Source organism: Cyrtonyx montezumae, unplaced genomic scaffold (genome assembly GCF_038088225.1).
Source record: "Cyrtonyx montezumae isolate F1298 unplaced genomic scaffold, pur_monq_1.0 scaffold_17, whole genome shotgun sequence".
Lineage (NCBI taxonomy): Eukaryota > Metazoa > Chordata > Aves > Galliformes > Odontophoridae > Cyrtonyx > Cyrtonyx montezumae.
Genome location: NW_027071903.1, coordinates 28,842,262 through 28,855,380, shown reverse-complemented (window position 1 = coordinate 28,855,380; position 13,119 = coordinate 28,842,262). Strand labels below are relative to the sequence as shown.

At 56.8% G+C, this 13,119-nt stretch overlaps 2 protein-coding genes across 2 annotated transcripts; one reads left to right on the top strand and one right to left on the bottom strand.

The window, feature by feature from the left end:
* Nucleotides 1–779: 779 nt before the first annotated feature.
* Nucleotides 780–9,674, bottom strand: KIF7 (kinesin family member 7). The gene is made up of 18 exons (XM_065733983.1): nt 9,371–9,674; nt 8,555–8,755; nt 8,038–8,455; nt 6,307–6,838; nt 6,082–6,222; nt 5,760–5,972; nt 5,443–5,627; nt 5,217–5,326; nt 4,956–5,090; nt 4,577–4,779; nt 4,288–4,485; nt 3,960–4,085; nt 3,466–3,642; nt 2,782–2,997; nt 2,435–2,641; nt 1,934–2,132; nt 1,700–1,849; nt 780–1,522 (listed from the first exon to the last, which is right to left on the bottom strand). Exons 1-18 carry the CDS (start codon nt 9,672–9,674, stop codon nt 1,215–1,217), a joined length of 4,023 nt encoding a protein of 1,340 aa, XP_065590055.1. The 3' UTR covers nt 780–1,214.
* Nucleotides 9,675–10,304: 630 nt separating this feature from the next.
* Nucleotides 10,305–12,448, top strand: LOC136047012 (ras-related and estrogen-regulated growth inhibitor-like protein). The gene is made up of 4 exons (XM_065733980.1): nt 10,305–10,584; nt 10,868–10,921; nt 11,275–11,351; nt 11,428–12,448. The coding sequence occupies exons 1-4, from the start codon at nt 10,401–10,403 to the stop codon at nt 11,845–11,847; spliced, it is 735 nt and encodes a 244-aa protein (XP_065590052.1). The 5' UTR covers nt 10,305–10,400; the 3' UTR covers nt 11,848–12,448.
* Nucleotides 12,449–13,119: the final 671 nt, after the last annotated feature.

Genomic DNA, 13,119 nt, shown 5'->3' with positions numbered 1-13,119 from the left:
TGCTTTTCATCTGAAGGTATTTGCTTCATGGAAACCCTGTTTGTTGAGAGCAAGAAGGCTGACTGGTTCCTTCTCCAAGTAGAAGTGTGCTTGAGTGATAGGTGCACCTCTCTTATAAACTTCTATGAGGATGTGGATTTATACAAGCATGAAGCTCTAAGACTTTTAATTATTTCTAAGAAAGTAGGATGGCTTTTCCTTTTCTCTGCTGAGTATCTTTGTAGAAAATGAAGGCTCTGAACTTAAATGTGCAGCTGAGCCAGACCTGGGGTTCTGAATAATGCTGAGTTGCTGTTTCAAGCACCAAAAGCAACCTTGCAGCCAAGATAAGTATGTGGGTAGGTGATTTTGTGCTTCAGATGCTGGCTTTTAACGTGGTGTTGTTGTACCTAAAAGGAGTAGTTGTGCTGCTCATGATTTTGGCTGAAGCAGAGGCTTGCTTTTTAGAATCAGGTGAAGAGGTGTGTGCCTGCTTCTCTCCCTCTTGCCTCCTCAAATCAGGTACCTGAGCTTTTATTTTTTGCCCTGATGGAACAGAAAACAGTACTGTACCAAAGCTGCTTTTATCCTGAATGTTTCAGGCAATTTTGTTGCTGCCTGGAGATGTTTTTCCCAGCGTAGGAAACCTACCACATCTGCAAAGTGGGTGGAGGAAATGGTGAACTGCACTTACAGAACCAAGTACTCAAACATTAAGGCACCACTGTGACCACCAAAGCCTCTGACAAATGACTGCCCCACTGCTTCATAAAACTCACTCTGCTTTATTTGAGAAGTTACAGTAGAAATGTTTTTTTTTTTTAAAGTTACTACAAAAAAATCTATGTACAAATTCTTCAGAACTGCTGAGCATCTCCCTCTCGGGCTGCTGAGGCTGAGCAAGCCCTCCAGCAGAGGTTTCCAAGCTGTAAAAACATTCTTAGTGTTAGAGGACAGGGTGGGGTCTCCCACTTCCCTGTGTTTGAGCTGCTGAGAGTGCAGGAAGAAAGGTGTTGGATCAGTGCTGTGTAGGCTGGCAGCAATGCAGTGTAAACTGGCTGTCCCACACCTTGCACGTTTGTTGCAAGTGAGAAGTTGCATCTTTTTCTTCCTTGTGCCTCTGAAATGTAACAGGTTTGTAACCAGGCTGGCGTAGGGGGGCAGAAGGCTTCTAAGCTCATGCCAGCAGTATCTATTCCTTCCTGCCCTGTGTCAGTGAAGTGTTATGCCTGTGCCTAGAGAGGGTTTTTCCTAACGTCGATCATTTCTGGGTGGTAAGGCAGGGGGGTGACGTTCAGGCTGGCTCTGCGGGGCTCCCAGCGTGGCTTGGCAGGCCCCAGGCTGCGGGGCAGGTGCACCTCATGCCTCAGGTCTCTGGTGCTGTCAGTGGGCAGGGAGGAACGTCTCCACGTTGCTGGCAGAGGAGCATGCACCAGGTCCCTGCTCTCATCCCTGCCCCGATGGCTCTCTTCTGCAGGAAGCAGGGGCAGCTCCCCGTGGCTGGATTCCTCACAGGTCCCTGCGTGCACAGTTCTCTCCATCCCTGCTGGGAAAGAGTGGGATGAGTGTTAGGATCTCTGCTGCTGCATCCTAACTGTTTCCTGGAAGGTGCTTGCTCCATAGCAGTGCTATTTCTGGGGGCTCAGTTGTGCTCTAAGCTCTTCCCATTGGAGAAGAGGAGAAGTTGGTAGGAAAAGCACAGCCTGGGCCTCAGTCTCACCTTTAGTCACTCCTGGGTGGAGACTGATGCTATTAAGCCTCTGGCTCAGCTCCTGGTTTGCCCGCATGTAACGGCCCAGCTCCTTTTCCAGCACCTGGATCCTCCCCTCATACTGCAGCTTGCTGCTGGCCAGCCCCTCCTCCATGTGCTCTGCAGGGGAAAACCAGGTTACTGCAAGCTGCAAAAGCCCTAGGGAAGGTGAGAGCAGTGCTGTTCTGGGAGCTGGGCCTTTACCACGGCTCTGCTGAAGCAGCAGCTGCATGCTCTGCTCGTGCTCCTTCTGCTGCACAGTGAGCTGGCGGTCCATCTCCAGGCGCTGCCGTTCCACAGCTGCCTCCAGCCAATGCACCAGCTGCTGCTGCTCCTCCAGCTGCATCTCCAGCTCTGAGAAGGCAATGTGCTGCCGGTGCTGGTCCTCTCGCAGTGTCACCACCTGGCCAGGGCCCAAAAGCAAGCTCCTTCAGAGCCTGTGCAGCCTTCCTTGCCTCACCGTGCTTTGCTGTGTTAGTTTTTTATTGTATCATATGAAGGCAGAGGAATGTGTGGCTGCCCTGATGTGGCAGAGCCCTGCAGGGAGGGATGCATCCTATCACTGGTATTTAAACTCTGCTTCCAGTGTTGGGAGAAGCAGGGAACTATAGGGTCACGTAGCAAAAAAAAACCAGCAGCAGCTGAGGAAAGCAAGAGGTTGGTCACACACTGCAGCTCCTTCCAGCACAAAGCATTCTCTCTCACCTTGTCAAAGTACTTGCAGAGCAGAGCTCTTGTCTCAGAGGAGGAGAGGTAGCTGAGCTTGGCCATGAGGTTCATCTCACACTGGGACAGCAGGCTGGCTGAGGCCCGCAGCACGCGTTGCCGGCACGTGATGGACTCGTTCTTGTACTCAATGGCTGCATCCAGAGCCTCGATTGCCTCATCCAGCTGGAACAGGATCCGCTCCTCCTGCAAGTGCAGAGCTGCAGTTAGCAGAGAGCCAAGGACTTGTTGTGTGACTCCCCTCCCCACCTCCTTGATCATCTCATGGCCAAGACAACGCTGCCAGGAAGGCTCAGGGATGTGGAGGAGCATCAAAGAGCAGGTACCTCTGGGGACAGCAACGTGCCCTGGCGCAGCTTGTTGTCGAGCTCCAGCCTCTGCTTGAGCAGCTGGTCCTTCTCTTGGCGCAGGTTGCTGATCTCTTGACGGATCTGCTGCTGGTCGTGGGCGCTGCCGTGGCGCAACTGCCCGTTCTTCTCTGTCAGCTCCTTCTCCAGGTGCTCCAGGCGGCTGGACACGCGGACTATGTCATCTGTCAGGGCCTGCAATGGATGTTTCAGGTTGGATATTGGGAAATAAATATTTTCAGAGAGCCGTGCTGCACTGGCACAGCTGCCCAGGGAGTTGGTGGGGTCACTGTCCCTGGAGGTGCTCCAGAACTGTGGGGATGTGGCACTGAGGGATGTGGTCAATGGGCATGGTGAGGGTGGGCTGACATCTGGACTAGGTGATCTTAGTGGTCTTTTCCAACCTTAATGATTCTATGCTTGACTGCTCTAATGGGAAGTCAAGCCGCAGCCCCTTTCTACTCCATCACTAAAGCCAAAGACAATCAGAGTAACTCAATGAGAAGTGCAGCATAAGCCAATTTCCTTCCCCCTTCCCAACACCATAACCTTACCCTGACCTGCAGCTTTCTGCCAGCCCTAGGTGGCACCTCTGTCTTTCAGCCTCCCACCTCTGCTGGCAATGAAGCAGGGGCACAGCCATCCATCCCACTCTTGTCCTACCTGGCTGGAGCGCAGCCTCTTGCTTTCCAGGCCGTTCTTCTCCTGCAGCAGAGCTTCCTTTTTGGCCACGATAGCTTCACGCTTCCTCAGCTCATCCTCCAGCTCATCCAGTGCCCGGCGCTGCTCCAGCACTTTATCCATCTCCATGTCCAGCCACTTCTTCTGTTCCTCAATTTTCTGAAGGGAGGAGATGTAAGCATGTACACACATACAGGTGGCAGCAGTTCCAGGGACCGCTAGGCTGAAGTGCAGCAGAGTTGATTCCATCTGCTCACCCACACAGCCCTGACACCGCTGCTTCTGTCCTTCTGCATTTCCCACTACCCTTCTGCGAGCAAACATTTCTACTGATGCTATGATTTAGAGGAGATCCCGGTCCTAAAAGTAAGATAGGATTTAAGTCTTTTGCTATCACTTTAAGTGGCAGTGTGGGCAGTCCTTTAAGGGAGGATGGACTGCTGCAGGAGCCCCTTTGGGCAGGATGCTGCCTGTACCTGCTGCTGCTCCAGGCTGATGACGGAACCATTGCTGCCACTCCGCCGCTTCCTCTGGAAAGCTGCAATTTCCTCTGTTTTGATGCGCAGGATTTTCTGGTGCTGTTCATGCTTCAGTTCCAGTTCCTGTGTGGGAAGGAGCAACCTTCAGCCATCTCAAAGGGACGTGAGCCGTTTGTTCCAGAACCAAGGGCTGCGGGCAGATGGGGCAGCTTATGCTCCCACAGCACCTCTCTGGCTACTCTTATAAAGCACAGTGCCCCCCAAACCCGATGCTGTGCCAACCACAGCCATCCCCAGGGCTAGCCCAGCTCCTGCCAGTTCCTGCCTTGACGCGGTGCTGCCGCTTGTTCATCTCTGCCTCCAGCCGCCGCTTCTGCTCGCTCTCCTCCCGCAGCCGCCTCTGCAGCTGGCCCTGCTGCCGCCGCATCAGCTCGATGTTCCTCTCCAGCTCCTGCACCCGCTTCTCGCTCTGGGCTGAAAGTGACACCAGCCTCTCGGTTGCCTGCTTCTTCTTGCTCAGGACCTGCCGGAGGGCCAAAGCTGCCCCTGTGCTCTGGGCAGAGTGCTGCCAGCTCCCGTCAGGGCAGAGCCAGGCGCTCTCCATCCGCACTCACCCGTGCCTTGCTCTGGGCAGCTGCCACACGTGTGCGGTATTCCTGCAGCTTGCGCTTCTCCCCGGGGTCCCAGGGCTCCTTGCCCTCCAGCTCCTGCAGCTGCTTCTGGCTGTCACTCAGCTCAGCCCGCACCTGCTCCGCTTCCTGCTCCAGCTCACTGATCTTCTGGCAGTATTGCTTGTTCAGAGCCTGTGCGTCCCTGCCTGCAACACAACCCCTCGTGCTCACCCGTGGGTCACCCCCCCTCTCCCCGTGTCTTTGGTAGGTAGCTAAGGGAAGTGCAGGGACGGGGCACGCAGGGAGGTGAGGATGGAAGCAGGGACTGAGTGTCCTGCCCAGCACATGGGTGCTTCCCACCTGCCCGGTGTGTGCTCTGCACCTGTCTTGATGAGCTCTGTGATCAGCTCCTCCTTCATGCGGATGTTGATGGCCAGCTCCCGGATCTTCTGCTGGGCTTGCACCAGCCTCCACTCCGAGTCCTTCCCTGTGGGGCGCTCCTGCCTCCTGCACACCTCTGCAACACAAACTGCTGGGTAAGGACACACCATCCCAGCCAGGGGACAGGAGGACAATCACAAGAGCTGCAGCCAAGGACTGCTGCAGCACCAGAACTGTCCCTCGGCTTACAGCTGCCACTTGCCTTTGGGCAGCTCCAGCTGCTCCTCCTGAATCAAGAGGGGATGGCCTCTGCTCGGCTCCTCGCTCAGCTTGCTGCTCACTTCTCTCCTACTCCAGCTGGGAATCCCATTTCTAGAAAGAGCAGCAAATTGATCACTTGTGTCTGGACATCCCTTGCTACAGCACTGTCACTTCTAACTCTCACAACTGCCATGGAAAAGTGTGGTGCTGGCACAGACTCAGCTCACCGGTGCTGATACAGAGACTGTCTCTGCTCCCACTCTTCATCCTCTTCTGAGGACAGCTCGACTGCCTTCTCTGAGCCCTGGCTGTGTTCCCTCCTCAAAGCCGTGTCCCTGAGCTCAGTGCTGCTGAGCAGGTTTAGGTGACAGCCAGCCAGGTCCTCCTGCAAGGAGGGGCTGCTGTCAAGCTGCTGGAGCAGAGAATTGCAAGAGGATGAAACATGCTGCGGGAGAGCCAGTGTTAAGCAGAGCAGCTGACTCTCAGCTGTATACTGCTGCTAGGCACAGCAAAAAGGCAGCAGCTCCTCAGTGGCAGAACTCACCTTTTGACCAAGGACCCTTCCACCCTGCTCGACAGGAACCCTGCTGAGGCCGTGGGGCTGCGTGGCGGCCAGCGGAGCTGTGTGCGGTCTCTGGGCAGCAGTCACCAGGTGCAGGTTCTCCAGCAGCTCTGGCACACACAGGTTTGGCATCGCCATCTCCAGGCGCACGTGCAGCTCTGAGATCTTATCCTGCTGCTCCTGCAGTTTGTCACTCTAGGGAGGCAGCAAGAAAAATGTCATGAGCTAACACAGATCCCAGAGGCGACGCAGAGGAACTCCAAGACTGGACTGTACCCTGAAGCAGAACCCAGGCCAGCAATACCTGCAGCTTATACTGCTCCATGGCATCCTCCAGGGCAGCCAGGAAATCCCGGTTCTCCTCCTCCAGGCGCTCCACTTGTCTCTGCAGCTTGGCCACGTGCTCGTCCTTGCCCTCACAGTCCTTCTCAGTGCTCGCCTGCCCCTGAGATACAGAAGAGACATCAGTCTGCAGTTTCATGACAGGTGGATGGCACCTCCGACCTGGAACCCCCCAGCCCTTCACTACCTGGGCTTTGGTCTGCTTGCAGCCCTGCGCCTCGAGGCTCTGATCCTCCGCAGAAGTGCTCTCGATGCCGCTGTCCAGCCCAGCCGAGGTCAGCTCGCTCCTCTCGCTCTCCACCGCGCACAGCCACTCCTTCACCCGCAGGATCTGCTCCACTGTCAGGTTGCTGTCCTCCTGCAGCTCCATCAGCAGCCGGTATGCGGCGTCCGTGCAGGTCCGGTAGTGCGCGCACTCAGCCAGCAGCCGAGCGGAGGGCTCCTGGGGGCAGCGCTTGGTGGTGTCGGAGCGGTTGATGATGCGCGTCTCCGAGCGGTGCCGCTGCTCCAGAGCCTTCTGCAGGTTCTTTATCTGCAGGTGGAGCTCCTCCACGTGCTCTGTCTCCTTGCGGCAGTTCACCACCGCTTTGTTCTGGATGTTCTGGGCTCGGCTGGCGTAGTTCAGGGTGTTGAGGCTCTCGTCGAAGTCAGAAGAGGAAGGGCTGACGCACGCTATCATCACTGTCTGAGCATTGCCCCCCAGGGAGTCCTTCAGGATCCTGCAGAAAGCAGAGACAGCTGTGCCTGAGATGGCTGGAATGCACGGTAACACAGGAACCAGGTTTGCAGTCCTTTTCAGAGGCTAAACCCAAGGAGAATGATACACATGCTCTGCACTACTGAAAAGAGCAGAATGATTAAACACAGAATTGTGAACCTGTTTGAGGGCCATGAATGCCATCTGATCTGACTCCCCTGCACTGAACAGGGACACCTAGAGCTGATCAGGTGCTCAGAGCCCCGTCCATCCTGACCCGGAGGATATCCAGGGACAGGACACACACCACCTCTCTGGACAGCCTGTGCCAGTTTCACCCTTAATGTAAAGAATGTATATTTGTCTTCCTTACAACCAGCCTATGTATCCCATCTTATAGTTTGAAACCACTTCCCCTTGTCCTATCACAACAGACCCTGTTTAATGAGTCTGTCCTCTCTTTCTTACAGCCCCTTTAGGCACTCAGAGGCTGCTCTAAGGTCTCCCCAGAGCCTTTTCTCCCCCAGGCTGCACAGCCTCAGCTCTCAGCCTGTCCTGTTAGAGGCGTTCGAGTCCTTGAGTCACTTGTGGCCCTCCTCTGAACGTGCTCCAGCAGTTCTTCATCTCTCCTGTACTGAGGATTCCACCTCTGGATGCAGTAGTCCAGGTGAGGTCTCACAGAGCAGATCCCCTCCCCTTGCCCTGCTGACCACGCTGCTTTGCACACAGCCCAGGACGTGGCTGGTTTTCTCAGTTGCAACAGCACACTGCTGGCTTATGCCCAGCTGCCACCCACCTGTACCCCCAAGACCTTTTTGGTTGGGCTGTGCTCCATCCTTGCAGCCCCAGCTTGTACTGACAGTGGGGTTTGCGTTGTCCCAGGTGCACCTGGCTTTGCTGAACCTCATGAGGTTCTCCTGGGCCTAGTGCTCGATTCTGCCTAGGTCTCCTTGAATGGCAAAGGACAGAGGAGTAACAGCTTGCACCACGGCACTAGTGAATATTGATATATATATTATTCTGTCTGAATAACTCCTGGAGCCTGGTACGATCCAAGTCTGCTTGCTGACATGAGAGCAGAAGGGACAACTTGCCCTGTGAGCTTCTCCTGGTCAACCTGAGGTCCCTGCCAGCAGGCTGCACGTGAGAAGAACCACCAAGAAGCATCATGTCCCTGCTACGAGCCCATGGGATGTGTGAGGTCCCAGTCCCCGTGTGTACCTGGTGATTTTGGAATCCCTATAAGGGATGTGGCTGCCCTTCCTCCGAGGGTCCCCCAAGGCGCTGATGACGTTGCCCAAGGCCAGCAGCCCACTGTTGATCTGGATGCTCTCCTTCAGCCTCTCCCCAGTGTTTCCCGTCTTGACGATCCTCTCCGAGCCTGCCAGGTCCACAAAGTGGAACTTGGAAAGCAGGACCTGTCCCGAGGCGGGGACGGCGGGCTGGCTGGACAGGGCAAGGCGGGTGACACGGCCGGCACCGCGCCGCTGCTCCATGGTCACCGTGAAGATGGTGTGAGAGCGGCTCGACTGCGCGTTGATGTGTGTGGCTCCCGTGTGCTTGGCCGTGTTGCCCATCTCCAGCAGGCTCAGCACCTCATCCAGTCCTTCCACCTCGGACTCCTTCACGCCACAGAGCACTGCAACAGCAAATGGAGAAGGGACCCAACAAAATGCCAAAACCTAATGACGGCCTTGAGAATGGGGAGAAAAGGGAGCCCAAGGGCAGCTGCACATACCGATGTTGCCCTTGTCGTCCTCCCGGATCTGGATGTCTTTGCTGGCCGTATCCACCTGCAGCAAGTCCCGGAACTCCTCCTTGTATACCTCCAAGTAGGACACACGCACGGTGTAGTCAATGAGGTCGTTCTCGTCGATGAGCTGGAAGGTTTCTGCCATAGCTCGGGGGATGATGCCCTGCTCATCCTCGTTGATGGAAGCTGGCAAAGAGACATGGACACGGTCATGGGATACGGTGTGCCCCTGGAACCATGCTGGCTGGGGATGGGATGGAGCTGGGGCTGCAGCATGGGTTTCAACCAGAGGGGAGCAGCACCCCAGCCTTCCTGCAGCCCAGCACTGCCCAAATCCAAACTGTCTGCAAGATGCTTTAGGACCTGGAGAAAACCTCAGCCCTCTGCTTCCCTGCACAGCAGTGTTGGATTCATGCAACAGTTCTTCCTCGAGAAGAAAAAGGAACGTTAATGCTCCAACTGGTAACAAACACTGCGCGTAAAGCTAAAGAGTGCTGCCCTTCGGAGCCAGCGTTTCCCCCCCAGCCCTCCCGGCTCCTTCTTTGGCTGCTCTGCCATTTTCATCTTAAGCTGTTCTGCTTCTGCCTCCAGCAGCCCCACACCTGGGGCTGGGAACCGTGCCGAGATGCATTTCAAAGCACAGCCGTAACTCAGCAAAGTAACTACAGCTCCAACAACATCACTGAAGGAACTTATAGGAGAGGGTCGGGGGATAGCGGGATGACGGCAGGGCTGGGGTAGGCGGGACGGCAGGAGCCGGGACGCGATGGGACGGGTGGGGAGCCGCTCCCCGCCTCTCACCGACGCTGGCCTCCCCGATGGTGTAGGTCTTCCCGGAGCCCGTCTGTCCGTAGGCGAAGACGGTGGCGTTGAATCCCTGGAAGAAAGCCCGCAGCAGCGGCCGGACGCAGGCGACGTACACGGCCTCCTGCCCCGCCGCTTCGGGCAGCACCGCGGCGAAACGAAAGCGGCGGCGGTGGCCCAGCTCCACTTCCCCGGTGGCCGCATCCCCGCGCACGCACGAGCGGTGCCCGCGCAGCACCTCCTTGGGCAGCAGCGGCCGCACCCGCACCGCCACCCGCACGGCCGCCCCCTCCGGGCCCATGGCGGGCGGAGCGCTGCTCGGCGCGGCGCGATGGCGTCAGGCGGCCCCGCCCGGCGCGGAGGGGCGGTGCGTGCGTTCGGGGTTGGGATGCGCGGCCGTGGTGGGCTCCGTCGCTTTTGAGGTGCTCGAAGAGTTTGCATCCCCAGCCTGAGAGCTTCCGGGGATGGGGCGTGCACGGATGTTCCGGGCTGTGCTGCTGCCTCGCTGCCCCACGAAGAGCTCCTCGTCCGCTCGTGCCCGTGAGCCCTCCTCGCTCACTTTTGAGATTCTCCATCACGACGTGCCCAGTGCCTGGAGGTGCTCAAGGGCAGGCTGGGTGGGGCCCTGGGCAGCCTGAGCTGCTGGGTGGCATCCAGCCCGTGGCAGCTGGGTGATCTTTAAGTTTCCTTCCACTCTAAGCCATTCTGTGATTGGTCACGGCTCCAACACTCACCAGATGCTCTATCACCCGTGACATGGTCCACCAGGTATGATACGCTCCATCACTTCTGAGATGCTTCATCTGCCGTCAGACATCTCTTCCACTGTGGGATGCTCCATGGCAAGGGACAAAGGACCGCGTGTCCCCGCCGAGGAGCAGCAGCGTGGGCGGCCTCCTGGGATCCTCTGCATCCTGCCCTGTGTGCTGGGAGGTGACAGGGCCAGCCCCAGCACTGACGTATTGTGGGGGTGATCCAACCCACAGCAACATTTTGAATCCCGCTGCCTGCAGCTGCAGGCGGTACCATGGCCCTGGCAGGGACCTCAGGTACGCGTGGAGGAGCTGGGAGTGCTGCCATGGGACTCCGGCTGCGCAGGAGTGCCAGCTTCACCCCTGAGCACCCGGCCCTCCTGGAGCTGCCCGGCCCCACAGCTCTAAGAGCAGAAGCCAATGTGCTGGTGATGGGAGCAGACAGCGTGGGGAAATCAGGTGAGGAATGGGTATGAGCTGAAAGCTTACAGGCAGGGAAATCCATTTCTGCTGCCAAAATAGGCTGCAAACTGCAGCAGGGTTTGGGGAATGAGTGGCAGAGAGCAGTCCTGCCTCTCTTTTGGTGTCCAGAAGGGGGAAAATCAGAGGTTGATCCCAACAGTGGGAGTCTGTGGGGAAAGTGTCCTGAGTGTGGTCAGCTCTAAGCTGACGTAGGTTATGTTTAAGGTGAAAATCTTGGAAGTTTGGGATTATTTTGTGATTCTTATTCTCCCCTTTGCAGCCCTGACTGTGCGTTTCCTCACTAGGCGCTTTATCGGGGAATATGGAGACATGGGTGAGTGCCGACTGCCCCAGCCCTGCTCCATTCCCAATAGGAACAGGGAGGTCACAGGGTGAGCCAGATCCTCCTGCAGAGTTTGTTTCCTTCCTGTCCTCTCCTATATTTTTCTAGAGCTTCTCAGGGGGCATGATGTTCATGTGTGATTGGGAGCCATATGCACTGGGGTGCAGAAGGCACAGCTGTATGTGGGCTGAGCACAGGGGCATTGCTGCTCTCAGACCTGTTCTGCTTGGCTGCTCCATGTCCCCAGACCTTGCCCAGCCCCAGGACCCTAAAGCTCCTAGAGGAGCTCAGCTGTGAGGGAACTATCTGTGGAGACAAATGGCCTTGATCTCATTTTTTGACAGAGTTCATCTACAGCCACATGTTAACTGTGGACGGCCGAGAGGTTCTCTTCCACATCTGGGATGTCCCCAGCTCACAGGTGAGAGGGCCCTATTCCCACTGCGTGCCCTCATCCCAAGGAAGAAACCCAACTCCTTCCCTTTCCCTTTCCCCAGGACCAGGTGGATGCTGGCTCCTCAGAGGAGAAACGAATCCAGTGGGCGGACAGCTTCATCCTCGTTTATAGCATCTGCGACCGTGCCAGCTTCAACCTCCTGCCCCTCAAAGTGCAGTTCATTAGGGCAGCCAAGGAGGGGCAGGGCCAGGTGCCCATCATCATTGTGGGCAACAAGCGGGACCTGCAGCACCAGCGGGCGGTCTCCAGTGAGGAGGGACGGCTCCTGGCCCTCTCTCTGGACTGTGGTTTCTATGAGGTCTCTGCGGCCGAGGCCTACCACGGGGCTCTCATGGTGTTCCATGGCCTGGCTGAGCGCATCCCCGACAGCAGGCTGGTGCTGAAAAGAGGTGCTGGCATCCGGGGCATCGTCAAAACCGTGTCGGCGGTGTTTGCCCGTAAGCGGACGGACTCTCTCTGAGCAGTGCCTTTGCTTCTGGGTATGTTCCAGGAGCACGGCGGGATCTCCAAACCTCAGGATCTGGGTCTGAATGTGGCCAGAGAGGCAGAGAGCCTTCCTCTGCTAAGCCCTCAGCTCCGTGGTTGGCTGCATCATCCCCAGCTCCTTCTGTGGGCCAGCAGGAGGACACGTATCTATATCCTGCTCTGTGTCCCTGCTGTTACCCTGGCAGTGCTAGTACTGAGCCTGGAGAACAGCAGGCGGAGTCCTTCACCCTCTATCCCATCTCATCCTCTCCCACCCGATCTCATCTCATCCTGCATGACTCCAAGCAGAGCTGTGCTGCTGACCTCCCTCCTGCAGCCTTTTGGTGACAGCCCAAGCTCGGCATGGGAAAGTCAGGCACCAGGCTTTTTCCCAGGATGTGGGACTGTACCGTGTGTCTCATAAATGCAGACCTCTGAGCCTGCCTGTCCCAGGGGAGGAAGGGAGGTGGGGAGGAGGGCAGGGAGGCCTTTCTCCTTCCCTGGTGTGCCTGGGAAAGCAGTGTGTAGGAAGGAGGTTGTGTGTGTATGTGCACTGCAGACTGTGATTGCTCTGCTCTGTTGTCCTGCAAGTGGAATAAATCTTTGGCAGGAAGCCCCTGGTGGCTGTGGGTTTGTACTCCAGACATGAGAAGGGACACGTACTCTGCTGGGCACTGCCCAAGAGCTGCAGAAAGCCCTCTGCACCCTGAGTGCTCTCCCTCCCTCTGTTCCCAACCCTTTATGGCTTGCCAGCCAGCAGGCAGCTCTCGTAAAGCAAGCTATGCAAGGGGTGGTGGGGGAAAGTTTATTACTGAAGCAGATACAACCACAAGCTGTGGGAAATGGGGTCTTCCTGCAAGAGAGGGGGGTCCTGGTACTCTGCTTGGTCTTGTCCCTGACCCCAAAACCATGGAGGGAGGGATGGGGACACAGGCAGCCCAGAGATGCTGTGGGTGCCTCATCCCTGGAGGTGCTCAAGGCCAGGTCGGATGGGGCCTTGGGCAGTCTGAGCTGGTGGGAAGCAACCAGCTCACATCAGGGGGTTCAGACTGGATAGGCTTTAGTTCATTTCCAACCCAAACCATTCCGTGGTGACTCTATGGCAATGTTTGAAGGTTGCATTGCCCTCTGGTCCATCTCAGTGCTGTGTATCTCACCCAGCTGACACTATTCCTTCAACAACCAGTGCCAGGCCTGGCTGCTCCCTTTTTCTCCTTCACTGCACCTCTGTGTCTCATCCTCTCTTCTTTCCACTATCTACTTCTCC

Excerpts from the sequence above, each read along its gene's own strand:
- LOC136047012 (XM_065733980.1), top strand. The coding sequence starts at position 10,401 with ATGGCCCTGGCAGGGACCTCAGGTACGCGTGGAGGAGCTGGGAGTGCT. Across the intron at positions 10,585-10,867 it reads AGACAGCGTGGGGAAATCAG|CCCTGACTGTGCGTTTCCTC; the intron begins GTGAGGAATGGG and ends TCCCCTTTGCAG. Across the intron at positions 11,352-11,427 it reads GGGATGTCCCCAGCTCACAG|GACCAGGTGGATGCTGGCTC; the intron begins GTGAGAGGGCCC and ends CCCTTTCCCCAG.
- KIF7 (XM_065733983.1), bottom strand. The coding sequence starts at position 9,674 with ATGGGCCCGGAGGGGGCGGCCGTGCGGGTGGCGGTGCGGGTGCGGCCG. Across the intron at positions 8,456-8,554 it reads GGACGACAAGGGCAACATCG|TGCTCTGTGGCGTGAAGGAG; the intron begins GTATGTGCAGCT and ends TTGCTGTTGCAG. Across the intron at positions 4,086-4,287 it reads AGCGGCAGCACCGCGTCAAG|GAACTGGAACTGAAGCATGA; the intron begins GCAGGAACTGGC and ends CTTCCCACACAG.